General features: G+C 59.7%; 3 protein-coding genes across 5 annotated transcripts in view; 1 reads left to right on the forward strand and 2 right to left on the reverse strand.

Moving 5' to 3' along the window:
- Window positions 1-1,721, reverse strand: part of TMPRSS9 (transmembrane serine protease 9) — a 60,310-nt gene extending 58,589 nt beyond the window's left edge. The window contains exon 1 of one of the 2 annotated variants that reach the window (XM_086410285.1): window positions 1,589-1,721. The gene's annotated coding sequence lies outside the window, so the exon portion shown is untranslated. The remainder of the gene's footprint in view (window positions 1-1,588) is intronic. The other variant, XM_086410284.1, reaches the window with a different exon arrangement.
- Window positions 1,722-4,446: 2,725 nt separating this feature from the next.
- Window positions 4,447-19,191, reverse strand: SPPL2B (signal peptide peptidase like 2B). 2 transcript variants are annotated; one of them, XM_086410289.1, is made up of 15 exons: window positions 19,106-19,191; window positions 14,713-14,832; window positions 13,738-13,920; window positions 13,242-13,331; window positions 12,666-12,805; window positions 12,023-12,165; window positions 11,743-11,839; window positions 11,218-11,334; window positions 9,930-10,011; window positions 9,041-9,115; window positions 8,843-8,905; window positions 8,663-8,762; window positions 8,178-8,255; window positions 6,816-6,976; window positions 4,447-6,108 (listed from the first exon to the last, which is right to left on the reverse strand). In XM_086410289.1, exons 1-15 carry the CDS (start codon window positions 19,163-19,165, stop codon window positions 5,866-5,868), a joined length of 1,752 nt encoding a protein of 583 aa, XP_086266415.1. In that variant the 5' UTR covers window positions 19,166-19,191; the 3' UTR covers window positions 4,447-5,865. The 2 variants fall into 2 exon arrangements, with proteins under 2 accessions (XP_086266415.1, XP_086266416.1); XM_086410290.1 differs by having other exon boundaries at window positions 6,749-6,976.
- Window positions 19,192-19,301: 110 nt separating this feature from the next.
- LSM7 (LSM7 homolog, U6 small nuclear RNA and mRNA degradation associated) lies at window positions 19,302-24,007 on the forward strand. Its single transcript, XM_086410291.1, has 4 exons — window positions 19,302-19,328; window positions 19,467-19,557; window positions 22,351-22,422; window positions 23,765-24,007. The coding sequence occupies exons 1-4, from the start codon at window positions 19,323-19,325 to the stop codon at window positions 23,905-23,907; spliced, it is 312 nt and encodes a 103-aa protein (XP_086266417.1). The 5' UTR covers window positions 19,302-19,322; the 3' UTR covers window positions 23,908-24,007.
- Window positions 24,008-24,318: the final 311 nt, after the last annotated feature.

Below are 24,318 nucleotides of genomic sequence, written 5' to 3' on the forward strand. Positions count from 1 at the left end.
TAGGTGTCTCTGTCTCCTTCGCCCACCCCCTGCCTACACACACACAGAGTTCTTGGAATTCAGGAATGTCCCCCACCCTGTCTGTGGGTTTCCATCACGAAATGGGCATGGCTTCCCAGGACCCTGCAGCCAGGTAGAGCAGGTGAGCCGTGGGGACAGGGACCGAGAGCTCTAAACCATTCCCCAGGGCAGAAAGAGAGATGGTAAGAGGGGGAAGTGACTGGGTCCAGGCCCCAGCTCCTCTGGAGCCAGCCACAGACCCACAGGTGCTTCCCGCCTCCCTGCCGCTGGTTTCTTTCTCTCTCCTGGGCTCCATGGATGGAAGCAGATGCCCAGACCTTCACATCCTCCTTCAGGAAGGACACACTCCCCTGTGCGTGCCTGTGGGCTCCCCCCAGGGTCTCTTTCCTGCCACCCATGTCTGTGGTACCAGGAACAGACCTTTCTCCACGAATCCTGTGCCGAGTGGGGTACCCAGACTTAACCAAAGGCAACCCAGCTTGCCTCCCTCTGAGGCTCTTCCAGTTCCACACTTTACACTCTGAACTTTGAGAATCCTGCCTTGAACACACACATCTCCTCTCCTGTGGCTTGTGGGGTCCGCCCCCTAGTCCCTCACTGCAGTCGCATCAGTAGCAACAATTAGGAGAGTGAAGTCGCTCAGTCATGTCCGACTTTGCAACCCCATGAACTGTAGCCCCCCAGGCTCCTCCGTCCATGGGATTTTCCAGGCAAGAATACTGGAGCAGGTTGCCATTTCCTTCTCCAGGGGATCTTCCCAACCTAGGTATCGAACCTAGGTCTCCCGTATTGCAGGCAGACTCTTTACCTGATGAGATCACAATGAATCAGAACACCTGACTGGCTATTTGGTGGGACAGGAGGGCTACACGTGGCATCCTGGGGGGTCCCACGGACTCCGTCCCCACTTCCCAGACAAGCAAACTGGAAAAGGGGTCCACACACACAACCACCCACAAAATCATACAGGATCTCACAGTGCAGTCACACGGCCACGCACACCCGCGGTCACACAACGTACAGGCAATAACACCACCCCACACAGCCACAGGCAACCCCACGCTTGAGACCACACAATTATGCTTACACACCACACGTGCTGCAGGTAACTGACTACGACCCCATTCGAAACCCAGGCCTTGTGAGCACCCCACCCCAAATCCTGGTCGGTTTTTCACGCCCTAGCAAGGGACTGGCTGAAAGAAGCCACAGGGAGGCGAGCAGAGGAACCCTCCCCAAACCCCTGGAGACCTCCCGGTCTCTGCTCCCCAACCCCGTTTTCTGCCGCCCCATCCACCCACACCCCCCATGCGGGTTTAGTCGAACTAATGGTGGGAAGGCAGGAGAGCGGCCACTGGGGACAGGGAGCCCTCAGGATCGGGAAAACACAGGGCCCCCGGCCACGTCTACAGAGCAAGGCCTCATTCACACTCCCCGAGGGCGTCTACACAGCCCGACGCGTCCAACAACCCGGACCACATCCGCACCGCACCTGCTGCGTCTACACAGCCTGAACCCAGGCGTGGGGAGAGGGAGGCCACCTCATAACGGGAGACCCTAGACTCACCGCTCTCTGCCCGAGGCTGCAGAGCGCGACCCGGCTCCCTCCCGGACAATCAACCGGGACTCCGGCGGCCTCGGGGATGGGGCGGGGCTGAGGGCGGCACCAGGTGGGAGCACCGCCTTCCCCCGACCCGGGCAACTCCTGGGCTGACCGCCCTCCTCCTACATCACCGCCCCCCGAGGTACCCCTCCCCCCATCACCGCCCCCGACGCGGCACCCCTTCCCCTGCTCACCTGAGACCCACCCGCGCCGCTCCCGGCTCCCCGAGGCTCCGAAAGGACAACTGGGTGTGGGCCGTCCTGCGCACCTGGTCAGGAGCCCAGGTGGACCCCATGAAGGAGCTGGGCCGGCGGAGGGAGGGAGTGGGCAGCCCGTGCCCCGGGAGCCCCGGGAGCCACGTGGGGAGCCCAGTTCTGGCCCCTCGGATTTTCTGGGCGCTGGGGAGGCCAGTGCGGTCCAGGTAGAGGGTGTGGCCTGGGCAGGTGAGCCCACGTGGGCAGGTGACCTGGGACAGAGGGCAGCGGAGTGGAGCAGAGAGCTGGGGGGAGCAGTGTGTATGTGAATATCCAGGGTAGTTTATTAAACGAACTTTAACATTGTAAAATGGTTTCAGAATTTTGAAAGATTCCTGAACATAGTATGGAGAGCTCCTACATACATACTTGGTCCAAGGTCCCCGTGTTCCTGACAGCTTGCTTTAGTGTGGTGGTTCGTGGGCACAGTTACCAACCATATTCCCTAATCCCTTAGGCTACAACTGGGTGACCAGGAAGCTGTTTGCCGTTTGCATTCCCCTTGGAGCTGCTCCACAGGAGGAGCCCCTGACCCTGGCTCCACTCCCTCCTTCCCTCGGAGCAGCCTCAGAGCTTTCTAGAACTTTAGTCCCCTCACCTGCGGGTGATATACCTTGCCCACCCCTCTCCAGGCCACAGTCCAGCCTCCTGTCACCCCCCCCATCAGAGCCCCACACAGACTGTCCGGTGTCCCTCAGGCTGGATGGTCACCTCCTCCAGGAAGTTTCCCTGACACCTGCCCCCACAGGATAGAACTGGGGGCCGCTCCCTTGCTGACCCTCAGACCCACTGCCTTCATAGACAGATGTGTCCCAGGTCTGAGCAGAGGGGTTGGCACAAAGCAGATGTGCTGTGAACCAGTGAGTGAATGAGCAGGTGGACGGATGAGAAATGCATAAGATCTGGTCTCTTAGTGGAAGAGAATTGCTATGCTCAGGTCCGCTTCGTAGTTCAAACACTAGATGCTGCTGTTGATATGGTGAGAGGTACAGCCTGGTGGGAGCCTGGAGGAGCTGGGCCTGCAGCCTGAAGGAGGGTCTGGCATCAGCTGACATACTCCAATGCTCCCATAGGCAGTGAGTGAAGTGAAAGTCGCTCAGTTGTGTCTGACTCTTTGCGACCCCATGGAATTCTCCAGGCCAGAATACTGGAGTGGGTCGCCTTTCCCTTCTCCAGGGGATCTTCCCAACCCAGGGATTGAACCCAGTTCTCCCGCATTATTGCGGATGGATTCTTTACCAGCTGAGCCACAAGGAAAGCCCAGTGCTCCCGTGGACAGGAAGGAGTCTAATGGCTGGGGCTGCTGCCTGCCTTTGCCCAGCTTCTTGCTAAGCAAAGGATTTGCATTATTATTTACTTTTATTTTACTGATGCTTTGAAATTGCGGTGCTGGAGAAGACTCTTGAGAGTCCCTTGGACTGCAAAGAGAACAAATCAGTCAATCCTAATGGAAATCAACCCTGAATATTCATTGGAAGGACTGAAGCTGAAGCTCCAATATTTGGGCCACTTGATGTGAAAAGTCCACTCATTGGAAAAGACCCTGATGCTGGGAAAGATTGAGGGCAGGAGAAGGGGAGGACAGAGGATGAGATGATTGGATGGCATCACCAACTCAATGGACATGAGTTTGAGCAAAGTCTGGGAGATGGTAAAGAACAGGGAAGCCTGGTGTGCTGCAGTCCGTGCAGTCTCAGAGTCAGATATAACTTAATGACTGAACAACAACCATTTATTTGTAATTGGAGAATAATTTACAATGTTGTGTTAGTTTCTGCCATACATCAAATGTGAATCAGCCATAGGTATATAGATGTCCTCTCCCACCTCCTACCCTATCCCACCCCTTTAGGTTGTCACAGAGCACCGGGCTGAGCTCCCAGCATCATACAGCAAATTCCCACTAGCTGTTTTACATATGGTAATATACATGTTTCAATGCTGCTCTCTCAATTCATCCCACCCTCTCCTTTCTCTGCTGTGTCCACAAGCCTGGTTCTCTATGTTTTTAACCGATTTTGAATGAGTATGTTATGACCTGTGAAAATGACATGAACACACGTTTTGGTGTCCACCAAGTTTTTGGCCACAATCACACCTGTCTGCTTAACTGTTGTCTGATGTTTCTGGTTACATCGCTGGGTTGATGACTTTGCCGGTCATGACAGTGACCATGTGGCTCTAAAAGGCTCCAACAATGACCACCTGGTTCTTTACCGACAGTCTGAGGTTCCTGCTATGGGTGATTCCGTCCCTGCTTCTTAGATCAGCACAGACAAGCTGACAGCATCAATCGCAGGCAACAGAGCATACTACACGCCCCTCCCCACATGAGGGCCCCCGCTCATCAGAACAAGTGGCTGCGGCAAAGCTGAAACCTGGCTTGCGTGGCACTACCCACGTAGGCTACGGGTTTGCTCAGGACGTGTCCCTCCACACAGGAATTACTGCAGGACCAAGGCCTCCTGGGCCCGGCACACCACAGGCTTCCTCTCACAGCTTCCCTACCCCCACCCCGCCCATTTATTCCCAACCCACTGAGCCACAGAAAAGTCAAAGGCCCGGACATAAATATCAAAAGCTGTGTTTAATTACAAGATTCAAACAGAAGCAAGGCAGAAACTGCAAACGGAAACTTCAGGAACTAATATCCCGCTTTGAATTCCTTGACATTTGTCAAACTTCAGAAACAAAAAAAGAAAAAGAGAAATTCCATCCGCGTTCAAACATTGACGACGTACAAAATGGCTTACAGGAAGGCGTGGTCCTCCGGGGAAGGACGGGGTCCGCTCGGACCCTCCCTCCCCTCCTCTCCTGCCCCGTGGCTGCCTCCCCGTCCCGCCTCCAAGGCCAGGGGCTCCCGTGGGGTGGGGCGGGGCAGGTCCAGCTGCACCACCCTCACCCAACCGCGGGGTCACCTGTTCTTTTTAGGAAACACAGAAACAGGTGGAAGACGTCTTCTGGTTTTTTGTTTTGTTTTGTTTTCAGAAACAAACATGGTTTCTTCCTCGGAGGCGTGGCTGAGACGTGAGTCTGGCGCTGGTATCGTTTGGAATGGATCATGGTTTGGCCCCCGCCGGTCTGCAGCAGAGCGGCGGGACGGGAGGGACGCGGAGCCGGCGTGGGGTCGAAGGATCTGGGCCTCGCCTCTCGTCATGGACCTGGAGGATAGGCCGGGGCCCTGGCGGTCACAGCCCCAAGTGCCTGTCCGGGCGGTGGCTCCCTGGCCAGCCCCACGTGGGGGCGGCAGCATCTCCGTCCTGAGGTTCAGAGAACCCTGTCTGTGAGGTAGAAGACGTAAGCCAGTTCCAGAGCCGCCCCGCCCTCCCACATTCCGGAAGCTCTCCACCCGCCCGCGGTAGCTGGAGGCCCAGGTTGCGTGCACTGATGGGGTGCTGAGCGTGCAGGTGACCGCGGCGAGGGTGGGGGCCGAGTTCCTCTAAGCGAAAAGGCAAAATGGGGCCACCGGCCTGGCGCCAGCCACCCCCCTGCTTCGGAGGAGCAGTCCGAGGGGCTCGCACCCGAAGAGGCGACACCACCAAGATCTCAAAAAGTCGTGGCCATTTATTAAAATATGGAGGAGCTGGAGCACAGGCGCTGGGCGCTCACCGCGGGGCCCCAACCCCACCGAACCGGTGACAACCCCAGTCCAAGCCCCGGGGGCCCTGCGGACCAGAGCCACTCCCTCTCCCGCCCCCGCCCCCGGGGAAGCAGCAGCAGGGTAAGCACCAAACTGGGCGTGTCCGAGGCCACCGGCGGAGGTGCCGCTCTGCCCTCCCCAGGACACCACCGCGCGGGAAGCGGATCGCGCGCGGCGCTGGCCTCTACCGGCTGGGGGCTTCGCAGCCACACGAGCTCGGAGCAGGGCTGGGGGCCGGGGTGCGGCCGGCGGGCTGGAGGAGGACGTGCGCATCGGCCAGACCAGAGCACCAAGTTGGGGGCCGCGCGAGTCCAGTCCGGAGCGCGGCGCCGAGTCTGCGCCCTCCCCTAGGCCGAGGGGCCGGGTGGGGCCGCGAGGCATTCGGGTTCCTGGGGGGGCGCGTCTGCCCCGAGCTTCTCCTCCGGCGCAGACTGTTCTGGAGTCTGCTCTGCCGGCGGAGGGGTTGGGACCGCGTCTTCGCCAGGAGTTTGCCGGCCTGGGACGGGGGCGGGGGCGGCATCTGGGTCCGCATGGGGCTGCTGCGGGCCGTCGGTGGGGGCATGCGCCCAGGGCGACTGAGGTAGGTCCTTCTGCGAAGGAGAGGCCGCGGGTTGGCGGGGCCGCGGGGTGGACGGGAGGGCAGGGGAGCCCCCGAGGGTGGGCTCAGACCGGGAAAGGGGCTGCGCTGGGACCTGCACCACCACCACCACCACCACCACAGGGACCCCGGGAGGCCGCGACCTGACTGCTCTGGCTTGTTCTCCCTCGGGAACCTTCCAGAACCCACCCACCAGCTCTGGACCGGGCAAGGCCCTAGGGAGTGAGAGCTCTGATGATGATGGGCACTGAGCCCCAGAGGCCTTCCGGAGAGCCTGGGGGAGGGTCCAGTTGTAGGTGGACTGAAGTGGGAGCTGGAGGCCCCGGAGACAGGCAGGCCCCGGGGATGGAGGGGGTTTTCCAAGGGGCCAGCAATCCATCCCTGAGTTCCAAGACTACAACGGTCGGTCGACCCGTCCTGCACAGGGCGCGGCCTCGGTCCCACTTCTCTACGGTTTTAGACAAGAACAGGGCCCAGCCTGCGCCTCACCCACCCCAAAGCATTGAGAAGCCCAAGTAGAAACCCACTTCCCAGCGACACCCGACCTCCGGCGGTGGCAGGAGGGGAAGAAACACAGCACCGGGACCAGGCACTGCGGGGTTCAGGTGGAACGCTAGGAGGTCTTACTCAACTTTAACTCTAGTTAGGGCTTATTAGGCTATTACTGCTCGCAGACAGTCATAGCAAACTGGTATTCACCGCAAAGCCGCTGCCCGTCCAGAACACGCCCAGCTCCCTGCGCCAGAGCGCCAAGGCGCAGCTGGTGACCAGCGTGCAGGGCACGAGGTAGAGGAGGGCAGGTTGGCCGCGCTGCATGAGGGCCAGTGCCATGAACGTCACCAGGAGCCCGATGCCGTAGGCTGCAGGGACAGAGACGGGCAGCATGTCACCCCATGGTGACTGACGCACCGGGAGTCAATCCTCCCCACCTTCCAGGACACCCCACCGCCCTGCTGGGGCAGGCAAGAGCCCACGCAGGGGTCAGCCCCCAGACTGGGGGGGCGGTCATGGGAGGGCCTGGAATCCTTGGGATGGCTGAGAAGGAGCTGCAGAAGTGTCTCGATATCTCGGTTTTATAAACCTCTAATCAGAAGAATAATCTGAACCAAAGTAACACAGGTACAGAACTAGAAAATGAAATCTTTCCTGAGTGAGCACGTGAAAGCCCTGAAGGGTCAGATGACACCTACACTTGGCGCCGTCATCCAGAATAAACAGGGTGCTTTTTAGGGCTGTGTGAATGCAGCCATGCAGGGATCGCGCGAAGATGGACATACAACAGGCAAATGCGATGAGAGGCTAGCAAGGGTCGGCCTGAGCCCAGCAGAGGGTGTGGCGCTGTACTGACCGCTGTACTGACCTTGCAACTGCTCAAGAATTACAAGAAAGATGACTCACTGGACCATCTCTTCCAGGCCAAGAGCCCCATCTCCAGCACAGGCCTCCACTCCAGGCCGCTTGCCCTGCCCCTCACCTCTACGTTACTGAGCAATTGGATTATGCTGGGAGAGTCCAGATGATCGAATGTGGACTCTCCATGTATCCTGAAGCGATCCATCCACACAAACTAGGGATCTCAGTGACAGGAACTACAGGACAATCTGACACACTGTGGTTCAAAGGGGAGGACCTTATGGGTGCATGTGGACAGGCTGATCCCAGGGACTGTGACCCTGGGGGCCGGCATGGAGGACAGGTCCCAACCTCAGGAACCCAGGGGAGGGCGGACAGCAGTGGCTCAAAGGTACGCCAGCCAGGAAGGCCAGCCTGTGTCTGCCTGGCCCACTGGTGGCTGCGGCAGGGCCTGTGCCCTCTGCACCCCACTCATCCTGAAGAGCTGACCCAGTGGGACAAGAGAAGTGGTTTGGACCATCTTAGAAACCACCAGGCTTGACAGAAAATGAGGAAGCATCCTGTTCGTGTCAATGAATTTGGAAACGAAACAAACTGAAGACAAAAGGAAAAAGACAAAGATAAAGACCAAAAAGAAAAGAGAAACAGCAACCACAGTGTACAGTGAGGAGGCTGTGACACAGGGGGAAGACCAGACGGTGGGCTTACCGATGGTGCAGGCCACGAAGTAGACCCTGGAGGACTGCACCTGGATGTCGAAGCGGTGGCAGTAGGCCACGAGCAGCCCTGCAGAGACAGGCCGTGGGCGGAAGCTGTGGGCAGCGGCCTGGCCGTGCCCCAGCTGGGCAACAGTGCTCCCATGGAGGGATGGGGCACCAAGCGTTCCTCCCCAGCTCAGGAGAGAGCTGGCCTGGTGCCGCCCTGGACTCCTGGCAGGTGACTGAGGCCTCAGGCCAGTGCAAACCCCAGCTCAGCGGCCACCTGCTGAGGAGCCACCTGAGGCGGAGGGACCTTGGGGACAGAGCAGCTGGAGAGCCAGGCAGGTCTGTGCAACTGGGACCATGCCTCCATGGAGTCACCTCCCTGCCGTCCTGGCCCATCTGGCCAAGCTCCACCTCTGCTCACTGACCCACCAGCCCCTCTGGTCCAGCACCCCCAGGGACCCCCAGGCCACCCAAGCCCAGCCCCAGTACCTGGGACCAGGATGTCCCCGAAGCCCAGGAGGGAAAAGGGGCGGTCACACAGGGCCAGCGGTGAGGCGTTCAGTCTGGGTACCTTCAGCACCATGGGCAGCTGCAGAGAGGGGCAGTGTCTCCAGTACCCGCCAGCCCTGCTCCCTGCACACTCAGCACCTCGCCGCAGGATACTCCTACCTTCTCGTGGGTGGCTGAGTCCGAAGGCCCGGTCGCCACCTCCACCATAATGCTGTTCCCGCTCTAAGAGAAGGGGGGCGCTGCATCAGGAGAGGCTGAATGCAGCAGCTGGACCAAGGGGCAGGGCGTGGGCAGGCTGGGGCAGGGCCATGGGGTACGGGCAGGCAAGGGCGGGTCGTGGGCTGTGGCAGGGCCCACCTTGGTCAGGAAGGGCGTGATGAACACGAAGAAGACGTCGTAGATGAACAGCACCAGCAGCAGCAGCGTGCAGGCCTACGGATGGATGGACCAGGCGTCCGGAGGGCTGCCCTCCACCTGGGGACCTCCGCCAGCTCTGCCCCACCCCCACCCCCACTCAGGGTGCTGACGCACAGACCCTCCAGGATGCATCAGCAACCCCGCCCAAGGCTCGGACTTTCCCTGTAGGAAGGAACATCTTGCCACCTTGACGAGAACATCAGAGCATGGGCAGCAGAGGCTCAGGGAGAGCCAAGATCTGGGCTTCTCTTCATTTTGGCAGCATTGTTCAGTTTATGGAATTTCTAGTTCCCCAGCCAAGGATGGAACCCCAGCTGTATACAGTGAGAAAACCAAGTCCTAAGCTCCGGACCAACAGGGAATCCCCTCCGCTTCTGAGTTCCTGATGGAGACACACGGCCATGACTGGCCAGCCCCAAGTTTGAGCACCATCTCTGCGTTTCCCTGTGTGTCTCTAGGTTCCCGCTGCGGGGTCGGGCCTCAGCTGGGGTCACAGTGCCAGCCTGGTGCTCCAGGCAGAGCCCCATCCTCCTGCCTGTGGGTTTCATCTGGTTCTCCTCTATTCACCTCACCAACACTGCAACATCACCAGGGAGGATCCCCTTGGCCCAGCCGTCACCAGTGCAGCAGCCATGCCGGGAGGCAACTCTGTGCTAATCCTCAACCCCAAGGTGGCCAGAGGGACAGAAAAGCAAAAACCATACCACCCACAAGGGGCTGGGCTCAGAGCAGAAGACCCTGGGCAAGGCCAAGTGGCAGGAGGGCAGCAGGCAGACACAGGAGGCTCCAGCCCTCATCCAGAGCTCCCCAAACCCTGGGGGACCCTCACCTTGAACGTGGGGAGGCGGATGGTCTTCAAGGTATAGAGGCAGAAGGCGATGCCCAGTGCGTCCTGGAGGATCCAAGCCCACCTGGAATGCAGCACAGCCTCATCCTCCGGCAGGGTCTCCTGAGAGCCTCCACCAGTCAGCCCCCCCCGCCCCACCGGCCACCTGGTCCAAGCCACCGGTGCCCAGCCTCCCCCAAGTGCCATGGCCCCATCCCTCTGCAACAGTGGCCTTCACTCCTGGGGCACAGGATGGGGCAGGGGGTGAGGAGAGGAGAGCTCTGCAACTACAGATTCAAACTTTTCAAAAATATCTTTTAAGTGATTTAGAAAAAGAAAACTCGCACACACACACCCCACCTTCCCAGCCAGGTGCCACATACACTCTCTTGGGAAACAGAGGCTTGGGGTTCTGAGGACACAGTCTGGAGCCCCAGGACACAGGGCCACTTCCAAATTTGCAAGTTGATGCTCTGATGAAGCTCCAGTACTGGGGCTCCCCTGCTGGAAATTGGCCCCCACCACCTGCTCCATCCTCCCTGCCCCTACTCCTCAGAGCTTCATCTGAGCACAGGGTCAGTCTCCAGGCCAGGGCACTGGTGGGAACGGTGCCCGGCGTGGGTGCCCAGACATGGTAGAAACCAGGGCCTGTTCTAATTTCAAGTGGGGGAGTGGGCCTTCTGGCTGGGACTTAATCTTGAGAGCTCACATTCTTTTTGTATACAGAGAACTCCAAATATTTTCACGTTTTCCTTCTGCCAGTTAAATCTGTTGTGGCTCCAAACGGCAGCACAGCCAAGAGTGTTTAACAGCCCCAGAGAAGCTCAGAGAAAGTGCCAGATGGTGTCGGTGACAGCGGGGGTGGGGACATGGGGACCGGCAGTGGCTGCCTCTGGTGGGAGGCTGCCCAGGGGACACGAGTGTTTGCAGAGGCAGAGCAGTGGGCCCGGTGGCGCCAGGCCACATCCAGGCTGCCGCTGAGCCCATGGCTCCACGCCTGGGCAGCAATGCCAGTGGCATCTTCCGCCCAGATTGCAATTGCAGACCCCAGGGCACCAGACAGGCCAGGAGGCAGCTAGAGCTGGGCAGCCATCCGTTGAGCCTGGTCGGCACCTGGACAGCATGCAGTCACTGCGTCCAGAGCACTGACAGCAGGGCTTTTCATAACTGGGAGCTGGCCCGGATCCAAGTGCCCGGGTCAGACAGCTCGGGGAGGCGAGGGAGGTCAGAGCACCCGAGGACAGCACCCTGCTGCCCCACCTCCCCCCTGGGGCGGTGGCACTGCACTTACTGGTCCTCATTCCGGAAGATGCCCCACACCACGCTGACGGTCGCACACAGCAGCGCCAGGAGCAGTGTGCGGACCTGAGGGCGCTTGTGAAAATAGGGCAGGCTGTTGTCAGGGACCCTGCAGGCAGGCAGGGGCATCAGGACTCTGACCTTCACGGTGCCAGCTGCCCAGCACCGTGGGCTCAGCTCAACTCCCGTCCCAAAGCCTCCCATCCATCCCCCTGTTGCCCTACCTGGTGCCCCCCACCCCTACACGGATCCCAGGGGGCCTGACCCTGAATGGGATGTGGGGGGAGGAAGGCCAGCTCAGAGCCATCCCCACTTCCCCAGGAGCCCCCAGCCAGCCCTGAGGGGGCACCTGCCATATGCATGCACTGCGCCAGACTAACCGAGGGCTCTGGAGAGGGCCCTCAGCCTCACGGAAGCTATGGCGCCTCAGAGGCAGGACGGGGAGGGGAGAGGCCGAGAGGTGGCAGAGCGGGACCGCTTCGAGTAGAGCCAGTGCGGGCTGCCCCGGGGGGCTCACCTGCACTTGCAGAACGGCAGCCTCTGCACGAGCGGGGACAAGCAGCTGTAGAGGCCGGTGGAGGAGGCCAGGCAGAAGATGCCAATGATGACATAGACTGGGGGGGAGTTGCAGGGCGGGCAGCAGTGAGGGGCTGAGGCGGGCTCTGCACCTCACTCCCCTGGCAGGGGGGCGCACCAAGGGAAGGGAGGGGCGGCCCCGCCTGAGGCACTCCTTGAAGGCAGGGACCACAGCCTCCACCCCCCACACACCACCCTGGGGGCTGAGGCAGGGGACCCACCAAGCTGGTCATAGAAGAAGTAGAGCAGCACTAGCATTGAGCAGCACATGACCACGAAGACGCAAATCATGACCGGCGTCACATCCACAGCCTCGTCCTCCTGCTTCTCGGGCCCATCATCCCGCTTGTGCTTCATGTATCTCCTGGAAAGACGGGCCGGTCAAGGGGCGCCCTGCGGCTGGCACTGCTTCTGGGGCTGCAGGCACGGCGGGGGCAGCATACCTGGCCCCCGTCCAGGCCCACCATGTGTATGAGGGTCCCCCGACGGAGGACCCTGCCCCCAGGACCTCACGGGAAGGCGCCGGGAGCTCTGGTCCTCACAGGGAGGACTACCGGAGGTGGGCTCTGGCACCTGGGCCAGGCTGTGGCGGTGCTCTGGGAGGAAGGCTGTGGGTCCCATGGGGCCACCCTGGCCCTGGCCCCGGCCCCGGCCCTGCCCCCGCCCCGCCCCAACTGTCCCACAGGCTGCCCTGGGCTGCTGCTTTCCAGGGGACGCCCCTGCCCGGCCAGGCCAGAACCCCAAGGGCCTCTCAGCAGCTCTCCTGGGTGTCATGCTGCCTTTCTAAAGAGGCCCCTCTTGCGGTCCCCTGCCCAGTGTCTAGGCTGCCTGGCTAGCACCCACCCACACACACAGGGCACTTACTTCCTGACATCCCGGCTCCCAGCCCAATAGCCCCCGAGCGCGACGGTGCCCACGGCCATGAGGAAGATGATGACCATGTTGTAGTCCAGCATGGGCTCCTTGGGCGCGTGCAGCGCTGCCCGCACTGCCTGGCCAAAAGTCTGCCTCGGAGAGCACAACGGAGCTAAGGCTGGGGAGACCCCACCTCGCCCCACCCCATGCCCTCGCCCAACACGTCTGACCCCAGAGAAGTGGGCCCTGCTGGGACAAGCTAACCAGGTGTATGTGAAGCAGCCGGGAGGTTGACAATGGGTCCCTCGGTGGGGAGACGGGGAACCTAGAGTGGGACCCTGACTGTTCCCACCTCATTCGTGTGCTGATGCTCACCTGCTCTGGACCCGACTCCCCACATCAAAGCCGACCAAGCCTTTGGTCAGCCCAGGTCAGGCCAGGAAGGCATGAGGGGGGCTGGCACTTAAGGTCTCTGGCATGTGGGCAGGGTTGGGGTCTCCTCTCCTGAGGTTCACGGCACTGTGGGCCCATCTCCCTGGGCCCTGGCCCAGCTGCAGATAGTGGGGGGCAAGTGGGCGGCCCTACCTGGAAAATGTCCAGCATGTCTCGGTAGCTGAGCAGGGCCACGGGAATGCCGATCTCCTCATATTGCGTCTTGTTGCCTCCCGGGGGGACCTGTGGGGCCGGGGGCAGGAGAGGATGACTACCCCTGGGTGGGGCACTGCGAGCCACCGACAGCCGGCCTGCCCTCGGAGCCGGCGGGAGGGTCCTGCATGTGTGTCGGGGTCCTCAGGGCCAGGAGGGCAAGCCTGTGGGTTCAGCCTCTCCCTCCCAGGGCTGAGCTGGGGGCACCAGTCAGTCTTGGGGAGGAAGAGGCTGGCTCATGGCCCACGCCACCCACCCCCTCAGAGATCCTTCCCAGGCCTGGTCATACCCCGAGCACAGCTCTGGGATACAACCCCCTCCAGACCACAGTCAGAAAACCAAGCTCCCTGTCTCCTCTGCCCAGACCCCTGCCTCAAACCCTAACCCGGTCCCGCCCCCAGGGTCCCAAGCTGCCCAGGAGGCCTGGGGGCCGCACCAGCGCCTCCTTGCTGACGATGAGCAGCCCGCGGGCCCCACTGCCCTGGGCCAGCCGCACTTTCTCGTAGAAGGTGCAGTTCCCCCGTGCCACCAGCGGGATCTGGTTGCTGAAGCCTTTTGGGGGGAGGTCGGCGGGAGAGCAGAGCACGGAGCTGGTCCAGTCCCGCACCTGCAGGAGAGACTGAGGGAGGGAGGCCTTCAGAGAGGCAGAGGGGATGGTGGCCCGGGCAGCCAGGTGGCAAGGACCCCGCGGGGCACCCAGGCCACCAGTGACTGCCACCCCACACTGCCTCACTGCAAGGTTGGGGGGGCCAGCCCCACAACACGCACTACACAAAACACACACATGCGCACCAGCACACACACACAACCCACATCCACACCACACACAGACACATGCATGCACGTGTGCACACAGACACACAACACACAGACCCCAATCACCAGGCAGATGAGGGCGTCTGGAGCCCGTCACAGACACCACACGGGGCAGGCAGGAGCTCTGGCCTTAGTGATGACAATCGATCCACCTGCTAAACCAGGCACCGGGCATCCGTGTTCTCTGGGAGGAGTCAGGCCGGACCAGGGAGCAGCATGTCTGGGCCGCCCCAACGACAGGGATGGGCAGACCTCTGTGTCACTTGTCTAAGGATTTCTGGCCAGCCACCCCAGCCCAGCATGGTGGGAGGGATGGGAGGTGGCTGATGCCCCGGACAGGGGACATCCCACAGCAGTGTCCCAATCCTTTACTTACAACCGAGGAAACCGGGGCCCAGAGAGGCTGGGAGCTCCTCTGGGGCCACGTCCCTCCTCGGACTCCCAGCAGAGCACTTCCTCCATCCTCAGGGGCCCTCCCCAGGATCCATCCTCCAGAGTCCCCCCCAGGACCCAGGGCAGGAGTGGAGAGAGAGGTGCCTTGGGTGGAAAGCCCCATGGGGAGGGGCCCCAGCGCAGGGCCACCCGCTGGACTCACCGCTTTGCTGAGGTCATGCGGCAGGTGGGCCCACTGCGGGTTGTAGAGGATGCAGTAGTCTTTGCCTTTGGGGCCACCGGTCTCAGACACCACATGCACCATGCCATACTCACAGGCCACCTGGACAGGGGGTGGAGTCAGAGTAGGCAGGGGCTGGCCTATGGCCCCGCCCAGCTCTGGATGGTCCCGCCCTCTGCCAGCGCAGCTGGGGCCCTCAGCTCAGGCGGACACAAGGGAGGGCAGGGCCAAGCCTCCTCAGGGAGATCTGCACACCAACCGTGGCCGTGCCAGGGCCCCTCCATGTGGCTCCAATGGCTGAAAGGGAGGAGTAGAGCCACGCCACACACACACAGGGCCTGGGCCCACCCCAGCCCCTTGGCTTCTTGGAGCCAGAGGGGCCCAACAGGACCCCAGCTCTGCACACAGCAGTTCCAGGATCCATCTCTCTGTACCACCCGGAGGCGAGACACAGACTGTATCCCTCAGTATCCCCCTAGAATCTTCCCCAGAGACAACAGGCAGGAGCCCCTTTGTGCTGGTGACAGACCCACACCCACCCCAGAATGTGTTGTAGTTGGGGAGCGGGGGGCTCTGACTCAGCAAGGGGTCCCCAGGGGCCGTGGCCCAGACAGCATGCCTGGGACACAGACTGGCTCTCAGAAGGCCGGGTCCTCTGTGAACATAGGCCAGGGTCAGCTGGCGGTGGTGCAGAGAGGGGCTGGGGTCCCCAGCTGGCCCTGTGTCTTGGTGTATCACCTGGGGCTGCTGGGTCAAGTGTTTGGCAAAGCTGTGTTTACAGGGCATGGGGCGCCAGAGAAGCCAGGTATGCAGGCGCTGCCACCAGCGCTTGAGGGAGGGAAGATCAGCGTTGTCCTGCACCTGCACCTGCCCCTGCCCAGCCAACCCTGTTCCCTCTACCTGAGGCAGGACTAGGAGCCCTGGCTTCCAGGTTCTCCCCACCACCGTGCCACACTCAGAGCCCCTGCCACGCCCCCACCTTGGGCCACTGCAGGGAGTCTGTGGTCCCTCAACCCCCCAAGCTGAATCCGGCCCACCTTCTGTATTTGTCAGTAAAGTTTTACTGGAACATGGCTGCCTGGTTCCTGAATGCAGAGCCTATGCTGCTTTCTGCAGAGCCAGGGAGTTGTAGCAGAGGCCATGCGACCCAAAAAGCTTTTAGAAAACGTGTGCTGACCCCTGGTCTATGAGCCCTGAGTTGCCTGTATAACATAGGAATGGCTAGAAGCATTTCTTTTTAATTTAAAAAGGTCACTTAGAAGCACAAGAGCACACGTCCCAGCCCACCCCCCCCACCCCCCACCCCACCCCACCACAATGTGCACAGCTGGCTTTCCCTTAAGATATCAGCCTGGGCTGTGGCAAAGCCCAGAGAGCACAGTCTTGCTGTGGATACGGTCTCCCCCCCGGGGGAGGTACAGGACTGGGAGCAGGTCTTCCAAAGGGCCCAGAGCTCTCAGTGCCCCTCCTTCCCCCCATTCCAGCACTGCCCATTCCAGTTTGGAGAATGAGAAAAGCCACTAAGGACAGGCCACCTCCCAATGCATTACAACCACAAAGCAGGTTCAGGAACTTTAGAGAAATTATGCTTCAAGATGACACTGACAGCATCCATGCCAGGGTGCTTAGAAGCTAAGGGATCCAGATGGGGAGCAGTCTATGTAACACTTGGTGAGTTCTAGGAGAGGGTGGGGTAATCAGGACCTGGGAAGCTTAGAAAGAGATGTTTAGGTGGAGCAATGTGGGGCAGGGGAGGGGTGAAGGGGAAGATGCAGGAGGGGTGAGGAGGGGAGGTGAGGGGTGGGGACAGGTGGGGGGATGGTGGAGGGATACATGGGCAGGTGAGGGGCAGAGAAGGCACCCACACGTTCAGATCTGCTGAGTAACAGACCCCATGTTGGCCATTGTATACACAACTTGTACCAATGGTGTGGGGGTGTCCAATCCCTCGTCCAGTCACAGAATGATTGGGAGTGAGCTCACGGTCGTGAGCAGGCATCCTCTGGCCCCATGGAGAGCTGGCCATACCCTTTGGCGCCATGAAGAACCATGCCCAGGGGTCTGTCCTAGAAAGAGCTGGCCCAGGTGCCCTCCTCACTCACTCCCACACTCTCCTTGGTTGCCCACACTCAGGGTAAAGTTCAAAACCCTCAACCAGCTGGGAATAAAATCCAAACACCTCAGCACCCTGCTCCGACCAGCGCAGTCCACTCCCCTGGAGCCCAGCCCAAGGAGGCCGCATGCCCCGCCTGCCCTTTATCCCATGCTGGAGCTGTTCCACTGCTGCTCCCCCCACAGCCCCGCCCGCCAGAGTGCCTGACAGGCCTCCACCTTCCTCAGGTGTAACCACTGGAGCGTCCTATGGGCCACTATAGTGGACCCTCACCATCTCCAGATAAATCATCAGCTCTCAGGAGGTGAGGAGGAGAACGAGACTGACATACACACACCATTATGTATAAAATAGATAACTACCAAGGACCTACTGTATGTCCCAGGTGGCTCAGTGGTAAAGGACCCACCTGCCAATACAGAAGACTCAAGTTCGAACCCTGGGTTGAGAAGATTCCCTGGAGAAAGAAATGGCAACCCACTCCAGTATTCTTGCCTGGGAAACCCCAAGAACAGGGAACCTGGTAGACTGCAGTCCACGGGATCATAAAAGAGTTGGACACGACTTAATGACTAAACAACAACAAGAACCTACTGTGTAGCACAGGGAACTCTACTCAGTACTGTGTAATGGCCTATATGGAAAATAATCTAAAAAGGGGTAGGTATATATATAACCGATTCACTGTGCTGTACACCTGGAACTAACACAATACTGCAAATCAACCATACTCCAATAAAAATTAAATAAATATCTGCTATTAAAAAAATAAAAATCACCAGATCTCACACCTCCAGCCCTGCCCTCGTCACCTGCATCTTTCTCCCTGGAACACCTTCTTGACCCAGCAAACTCCTACTCATCCCCCAGAACACCCCTACGGTACCTTTGCCTCTTGCTTCTGAAAATCATTCCCAGGCCAACCGCACTGTTCCTTCTGTGGTGTTCTTGTGACCCTTTGCCCACCTATCACTTTGCCACTTTTTTTTTTTCTTTTTCTAAATATTTACAGAGCTCAAAATCCCTGCTTCCAATGGGTCAGACTGCTGAGGAAAACGAGCAAAGAGGGCTGGGGGAAGTACAGAGGGCTGGCAAAGCAGCTGGGGAGGGGGTGGGCCAGAAAGCTGCTGGAATGTGGCACCCCTAAGCTGAGACCAGAAACACAACGTTGGGGCGAGTTAGGATTCAGGGAAACAGAGCCCAGTGAGCAAAGTGCCTTTAATATGTTAAAGCTGGAAGCAAAGGATAGTTTCCTGTCAGCCGGATCACAGAGTCCTCCTGAATGTGTCAGTGGCACCAGAAAGCTCTCATTTGGACACAAGATCTGACACACTTTGAAAGAGAGCCCTCCTGCAGGGCTGAAAATGAACTGGGAGTTTGGGGGACAAAAGCGGCCTTGGAGAGAAGCCCACAGCCTGAAGCAGAGGTTGGGGGGCTGGCACAGAAAGGTCAAGGTTAATGGCCCAGTTTGTAGGGCTGTTGGGGGAGGGTGGCACCATTTCCAGAGTTGTGGAATTTGGGAGAGAGGAAGGGTTTGGAAAATAAAAAATGCACTCATGGTACTGTACATCAACCATCTCCAGGTCTGTCCCCTAGTGGCGACCCTTGAGGTCAAGTGACAAACAAGTAGCATGCCCCGCGTCCGTGATCCCCTACATCCTCTCTCTGACTGTGCACTGTACACTTCTCCTCCTTTTGCAGACAACCAACTCAAAGCGGGAACTCCCCTGCCAAGGTCACTGGAGAAAAAGATGGGGCGGCGATTCGACCCCACTCCAGGGCTGGGCTCCTGGCTGCTTCTGGACGCCGCCAGACACTGGGTGCCACGCTGGACAGTTGACTACAACCACGGGGAATAGGGGTAGTATCGCTTTCAAGGGGATGCCAGGGTCAGAGAGCGGTAGCCCCCGGCTAAGGCCACGGAGTCAGATAAGGGCGTCCCAGAGGCGGTTGGAGACCCCGAGACAAGACCAGCAGGGGCCGGGGAGGGAGCGGGGTAGTAGAACCTCAAACTTTAGATCCGGGCGGAACCCAGTGACACCACGGCTGGGAACGGCGTCCAGAGAGGGAAGGGAGACCGGCCGGGGGACAGACCCGCAAGGTCACGGCCGGGCCCCAGGCCCACGGGTTCCGGCACCGGGGGCGCGGATCCCCTAAGCTGGCCCCAGGCCGGGCAGGGCGGGGTTCTGCGCGGGGCCGGGGAGGGGTGAGGAGCCGGGGCACCGCGACCGGCGAGGCCAGCGGGGTCGGCGCCGCCCTCACCTGGGCCGCGAGGAGAAGGAAGGCCGCTGCGAGCCGCGCCAGCGCCGCCGCCGCCGCCATGTCGCCCGGTCCCCGCCACAGGCGTCGGCAGATGTTTCCCAGCAACGCCCCGGCGCAGAGCGCCGCGCAGGCGCCCTGCGTCTTTCGCGCATGCGCGCAGCGGTAGGTACAAAGGGCGCAGTGGCGGCGCCTGCGCATAGCGACGCGGCGCGACAAGATGGCGGTGAGCGTGCGGCGCTGCTGGCGGGGTTGGCGGGGTTCGCCGGGTTGGCGGGGTTCGTCGGGCTGGCGGGGCTGGCGGGGCTGACTGAGCAGACTCCGGCCGTGCTCCCCGCCTCACAGCGCTCTGCATCCCCTGCAGGACAAAGAGAAGAAAAAGAAAGAGAGCATCTTGGACCTGTCCAAGTACATCGACAAGACCATCCGAGTGAAGTTCCAGGGAGGCAGAGAAGGTGAGGCCCCGCTGCCCTCCCCCTCCACGGTCCACGAGGAGTAACGGGAGGCGGTACCGGTAACGGATGCCTGGGCCGCGCTTTAGGCGCTTGGCTCGGACAACTCGTCCGGCCTGCTGCTGGCGCCGGCGTGTAGGAACGGTTACACCCCTTTTGCAGGTGGGGAAACTGATGCACGCAGAGGGGCCCAAACCTCACCCGCAGCCACAAGGGCTGGGATTCAGGTCTCTGCTTCCTTTGTGTCTTGTCTCACCCAGGCGGCTGCCCCAGACCCCCACGGGCACCCTCAGCACCAAGGTTTCTCAGTTTCGGCACTGCTGACATTAAGGCCGCATTGTTCTCTGTAGGGGGCCGTCCTGGGCGCTGTAGGGTGTGGAGCAGCGTCTCTGGTCCCACCTACTCGATTCCAGGAGCCCTCTAGTCCTGATGACCACAGGCATCCCAGACATGGCCTAGTGTTCCCTGGCAGGGGCAGAATTGCCCCAGTTGAGAACCCAGGCCCTATACTCAATTTACACGAAGCCACCTGAGGCACCTGTTGAAAGCAGATCTCATCTCCTTGTTCACCACTGTTCTAGGGTAAAGAATGAGCCTTTTGCTTTTGAGTGAGGCAGGCAGCTCTCAGCTGCTTTGGGAAGCTCTGCTTGACTCTGCATCCCGAGTCAGGTATAAGCTCCTGGTAGCAGCTGTCACCGGAGAAGGCAATGGCACCCCACTCCAGTACTCTTGCCTGGAAAATCCCATGGACGGAGGAGCCTGGTGGGCTGCAGTCCATGGGGTCTCGAAGAGTCGGACACGACTGAGCGACTTCACTTTCATGCATTGGAGAAGGAAATGGCAACCCACTCCAGTGGTCTTGCCTGGAGAATCCCAGGGACAGGGGAGCCTGGTGGGTTGCCACCTATGGGGTCGCACAGAGTTGGACACGACTGAAGCGACTTAGCAGCAGCAGCAGCTGTCAGGGCTTGGCAGGTTTTTTCAGTTACTGTGAGGCTTTAACTCTGCATCTCTCTCTGCGATCTGGTGAGGAGACTGGCAGGAAAGATGATGCAGGGTTATGTGCAGAGTGCGGTCCAGGGCAGAGCCCCAGCTCACTGGCTGTGGGACTTTGGCCAAGTCGCTACCATCTCTGAGTCTGTCTCATTTGTCAGAGGCTGTTAACTCCACTTACCTCAGCAGTGGTGATGAAATTACAGGGTAATGTTGTTAGCCAAGGTCCTGACACTTAGTGAGCACCCAGTGCTTCACTTATTCAGCTTCCTCTGATCTTCAGTTTCTTTGTTCGTAAGATGGTGATTCAGACCCCTCCTCCTCTGAGATGTGGACGCCTGGGTAGCATCAGAGTGGCTAAAAACACAGTGCCTGCCCGTCTAGGTACCCAGCCCAGTGAGGCTCTGAATCTGAACAAACACTGGCACCTTGCCGGTTCTGGGATGTACAAGGAGATGGGGCTCAAGGCGCTTGTGTGTGTTTTTTTTAATTTAGCTGCATAAGGTCTCAAATTCCAGGCCAGGTCTCTCTAATTATGCCATATGGCTTAGTTGCTCCATGCGGTGTAAGGTCTTAGTTCCCTGACCAAGGATGGAACCCACATTTGCTGCACTGCAGAATGGATTCTTAGCCACTTGGACCACCAGGGAAGTCCCTTCTGTTCATTTTCTATGCTTCAACAACCCATTTTTATCTCACAGCACCTGTGGTTCCAGACTCTGGATGCCTCGGGCTCAGGTCTCTGACGAGGTTGCAGTGAGGGAGTGTCTCTGGGAGCCCGTCATCTCAGGCCCGGGCTCCCCGTTTTCTGGCAGGTGTTGGGCAGGGATCCTCTGGGCTCCTAGAGGCTGCCCACCGCCCCTGCCACGGACACTGTCTACAGCATGGCAGTTAAGTCCTTCAAGGCTAGCAGGAAAATCTCATTTTTTCAACTTCTCTTTTCAGAAAGGGCCCATCCTTTTAATGGCTCACCTGTCAGGTCAGGCCCACCCAGCATAGCCTCCCTTTAGATTCACTAAGGGTGGACTGACTCATGGACCTTGATCACATCCACAGCGCCCTCTTTTACAGCCTGACCAGACCGATGTCTGATCGAGGGTTCCATCCCACACCAGAGCGGGGGGTGGGGGAATGCTGGATTCATCTGAGAATCCCACCCACCTGCTGCAGCACCTCTCCCATATAAGAAGGGAGGACCCACAGGTGTGGGCTTACTACCTTGCCCGGGGCCAAGTGCCCAGATGTATTACTGGATTTGTCACTGTCCATCACCCCACTTGGTGAGCACCATCACAGGCTTGAGGAGGGCTGTAAACAGTAGAGGAAGCAGAGCCAGGGCCTTGCACTCAGGCGGGGCTGGCAGACTTGTTCTACAGAAGACCAGACGGAACATTTTCAGCTGTGCTGGCCAGACGGTCTCTGTTGCAACTCCTCAACTCCACCATTGCAGCAGCTGAGCCACCACAGCGACATTTAACAAACGAGCGCGGCCGGGTGCCAGTTAAACTGTTTACAAAACCGGCGCAGGCGGATTTGCCGACTGTTTGCGGCGGCCATGGTGCAGGGTCAGCTGTCACTGCTCATCTCCCAGGAGCCCTTCCGTTGCTCCCCCTTTGGTCCTGCATCTGTCCTGTCCCTGGAGAGGCTGCTGCCACACCTGCATCTGGCTGGGGGGTGGCCCCTCACCAGTGAGGGCACCCCAATTTCATGTGCTGACACCCTCGTGCGGCTCGCACTTTGTCCAGAATGACCATTGATCTTATGCTTGTCCATCTCTCTTCTCTGCTTGGTGATTCCGACAAGCCAGTGGAATCCTGAAAGGGTTCGACCCGCTGCTCAACCTCGTGCTGGACGGCACCATCGAGTACATGCGAGGTGAGTGCAGCTGCGGGGCTTGGAAGCGTCCTTGCCAGGCCTTTCTTACTGTTCCTGGGCCGCCACCCACGTGCTGAGCCACCGTGAGCATGGCACCTGGTGGGTCAGACGGCTGACAGGTGTGATTGCTCTGCCACTGTCCTGGTGGGGCTCAGTACACTGTCATCTCGGGACTTCAAGAGTGGAGTGTTTTCCGGATTCACTCATCACCGACCCTGAGCACTTGCTGGAGTTAAGTCTGCCTGGTGGGGCTAGAAAGGTGCTGCATCCGCCGCGATAAAGCTGGCTTCCAGGGGGCTCATCCTACCCCCTCTCTCCTGCTGTCTCTGTCTGTCAACTCCTGCTGCTGACAAAGGGTCCCCTCCCCTTCCTTTCCCATCCCTGTCTCCACAAGTCCCCAGACCCGCCAGCTCAGCCTGAGTGCAGCATGATGGAGCCCCCAGGTTCAGGAGAGAAGGGGGTCTCGCTTCTCCAGGGACTGTCGATGTTGAAGTACACGTTACTCTGGTGCAGAGTAAATGCGGCCACACGCAAGTGTCAAAGGCCACCAGGCAGAGGCCCTCTTTATGGGAGGAGCAACCCTGTAGGGCCTCTTGCCCACCCTCGTTTTCTGTCTTCCCTCGGGGTTTACCCAGAGTCCTGCTGCTGGGGTCCTGGCCCAGCGTCCTCAGGCAGATGACATTCTGGAAAAGGACAGCCTCACCCTGTGGGGCTGCTGGGTGAACCACATGAGCTGGTGTGTGCCATGCACTTACATGGGGTCCTGGCTTGCTGGTCCAGCGACTTTTTGCCCTCTCCTCACCCCAGAACAGCCCCAGGCCCAGAGCCAGCCAGACCCATCCCTGCAGCTCCAGGAGGGAACGGGCAGGCTCGGACAGCTGTTGTCCTGCAGGGTCTGGGGGTGGGGAGTTGCACCCCAACTCAGCCTCTCCCATCATGCAGTAATCTCTGAGAGTAAGATCTCCTCCGTGTGCTGTCACTTCCCCCCACTGGGAACAGCCCGTTGGTGCGGGGGTGAATGGTGGCCCTCCAGGAACGCCCAGATCCTGCAGATGGGTTTTTCTTCTCCCCACCGCCCCTCTGAGCACTCGGTCCATCTCCCCGGGGCTGTGTTCTCATTGTGGAAGGAGGGTAGGCTGCACAGGGCTGTTTCCAGAGCTCTTCCTAAGCCTCTCCATCCATCTCCAGAGAAGCTGCCAACAGGCTGGGAGAAGCAGAGGTGGGGGGTGGGAGCTTGGCCTGCCTTCCCTCCCTCCAGCCCCCACAGCCCACTTCTTCCCACCCAGGCACATCTCCGGGCATCTTCCCACACCGCCTCACTGCCACCCCTCTTCTCCCACAGACCCCGACGACCAGTACAAGCTCACAGAGGACACGCGGCAGCTGGGCCTGGTGGTGTGCAGGGGCACTTCGGTGGTGCTCATCTGCCCGCAGGACGGCATGGAGGCCATCCCCAACCCCTTCATCCAGCAGCAGGATGCCTAGCAGCCAGGCCACTGCTCCTCTGACTTGGCCACCCGTCCGAATGGAACTCTTTTTTGTATAACTTACATTTTTGTTTTCTTAATAAAATTGCAAACCTCAAGTGTCCAGGAGCCCTGGAATCTTCCTTTCAGCTTTGGTGTTCTGGCAAAACCTGGACCTGGGGATTTGGTTCATTTGGCAGAGCTTGAGCCCTGGCTGGGGACTTGGTGGTGACTAAGCATGCATAGTGCCGGCGGGGAATGGGTCATGCCTCTGCAGAGACCCCCCAGGGGTCACCGCCTCTGTGGACACCCCAGCCAACCTTCTCAGCGGCAGCTCCTGTCCTTTCAGTGCCTCTATGCTCTGGCCCAAGGGGTCCTACAGAGCTGGGTCCACTTTGTCATGTTCCAGCACAGCCATGTCCCCACAAAG

The sequence above is a fragment of the Bos grunniens genome, chromosome 7, assembly GCF_055505025.1.
Source record: "Bos grunniens cultivar Pamir isolate PY7600 chromosome 7, Bosgru_T2T1.0, whole genome shotgun sequence".
Classification (NCBI taxonomy): Eukaryota; Metazoa; Chordata; class Mammalia; order Artiodactyla; family Bovidae; genus Bos; species Bos grunniens.

Bases quoted from the DNA above. Each gene is read 5' to 3' on its own strand.
- SPPL2B (XM_086410289.1), bottom strand. From the start codon at position 19,165: ATGGCGGCGGCGGCGGCGCTGGCGCGGCTCGCAGCGGCCTTCCTTCTC. The intron at 9,116-9,929 runs GTGAGGGTCCCC...ATCCATCCGTAG, and splicing joins TCCGCCTCCCCACGTTCAAG to GCCTGCACGCTGCTGCTGCT. The intron at 6,109-6,815 runs GTGAATACCAGT...TCTCCTTCGCAG, and splicing joins GGACGGGCAGCGGCTTTGCG to AAGGACCTACCTCAGTCGCC.
- LSM7 (XM_086410291.1), top strand. The intron at 19,558-22,350 runs GTGAGGCCCCGC...GATTCCGACAAG, and splicing joins GTTCCAGGGAGGCAGAGAAG to CCAGTGGAATCCTGAAAGGG. The intron at 22,423-23,764 runs GTGAGTGCAGCT...CTTCTCCCACAG, and splicing joins CACCATCGAGTACATGCGAG to ACCCCGACGACCAGTACAAG.